Source organism: Trypanosoma grayi (genome assembly GCF_000691245.1).
Source record: "Trypanosoma grayi strain ANR4 Tgr_1226_V1, whole genome shotgun sequence".
In the NCBI taxonomy this organism is placed as follows: Eukaryota; Euglenozoa; class Kinetoplastea; order Trypanosomatida; family Trypanosomatidae; genus Trypanosoma; species Trypanosoma grayi.
In genome coordinates, this window is record NW_008826845.1 from 3,103 (window position 1) to 4,325 (window position 1,223).

At 57.2% G+C, this 1,223-nt stretch overlaps 1 protein-coding gene across 1 annotated transcript; it reads right to left on the minus strand.

Moving 5' to 3' along the window:
* Positions 1-407: 407 nt before the first annotated feature.
* DQ04_12261000 (putative calpain-like cysteine peptidase, putative,cysteine peptidase, Clan CA, family C2) lies at positions 408-1,178 on the minus strand (the record flags this gene model as incomplete). The annotated part of the gene is made up of 1 exon (XM_009316710.1): positions 408-1,178. One exon carries the CDS (start codon positions 1,176-1,178, stop codon positions 408-410), a length of 771 nt encoding a protein of 256 aa, XP_009314985.1.
* Between the last annotated feature and the right edge of the window lie 45 nt (positions 1,179-1,223).

A 1,223-nucleotide genomic window follows, 5' to 3' on the forward strand; every position in this document is an offset into this window, starting at 1 on the left:
CAAAACACACGCACACACAACAATGAAACCAAAATAGAAAAGGGAAAGAAATCCGAACAAAGGTGTATCCATTTCGTTCCTCCCTGTTTTTTTTGGGGGGGGCGCGTGGAAATTTCTGACTTCGCACGGGCGACGATAGCGGGCGACATCGGTAGGAGACAACTCCCCCAGCCGCGCCGCCACCACCGCCCAGAGTGAGTACGCGCCTCCGCTGCTGCTGCCGACGCGGCCGCGGGCACGGGGGTATACCTCTACTGAATTAGTGGAAAGGAAAAAAAAACGCCACACAGAAGCTACGGAGGAGGGACTCTAGAAAAAAAAAAGGTAAATAAACCCAAGAAAACAAGAATGAGATTCATACACCCACTTCACGAATCACATTACCTGCTTTTCTACCACTCCGTGCTTCACATGCGGCCCTTGCTCGGGCGATGCGGTGCGAGCATGCCGCTTTGGCTGCCGCGCTGGCCACGCGTATCACCTTGAATCGGCGGCAGCGAGTCGCTGCGCCGCAACAACCGATCGCGACTGTACGCCCGCTCGCGGCTGAAGGTACGCTCACGGCTGAAAGTACGCTCACGGCTTGCGGTACGACCGCCATTCGGCGCACTGCGCGGGAGCATTGGGAGGCGCAGCTGCTGCGAGAACGGCTTTGCGTCCGGCGGAACCGGGACAAAGTTTACACCGGTCTCCTTCGGCGTGTAGATAGACAGCTGGCACGGACAGCTGACAGACTTGGAGCTGCCGCGGCAGGCTATCATAACGGAGTACCGTCCACCCTGCGCAACACGAAATACGAGCGCCTGCTCGCGGGCATTTGTTACATCCCTCGCCGCCACCTTTATGCCGTACTCGTTGTACACAGCCATCGACAATTCGTCCTCTGCCAGGACGTCGCTTTTCTTCACAGATGCCGGATCACTCACCTTTGTCTGCCGCAGCAGCACGTGAACATCGCACGGATCGTCGAGGAGGAAGTCCACGCGTGTCTCCTCCTCACTTCCAGGCGTTAGCGTCACTTCTGTTGTCAACGGCTCGCGCCTCAGACCCGCACCACGCATCGGCGTAAGTGTCACCTTAGCCATATCCGGATACGCTGAAATGCTGAACTCACCGTAGCTGCCTCGCTTCATTGTGTATGGGATGAGGTAGCATGTGGTGTTGGGCGGCAGCTCCATTTGCGAGCACACTTCCCTCGCGTCGAGCATCATACCCTTCTGTAT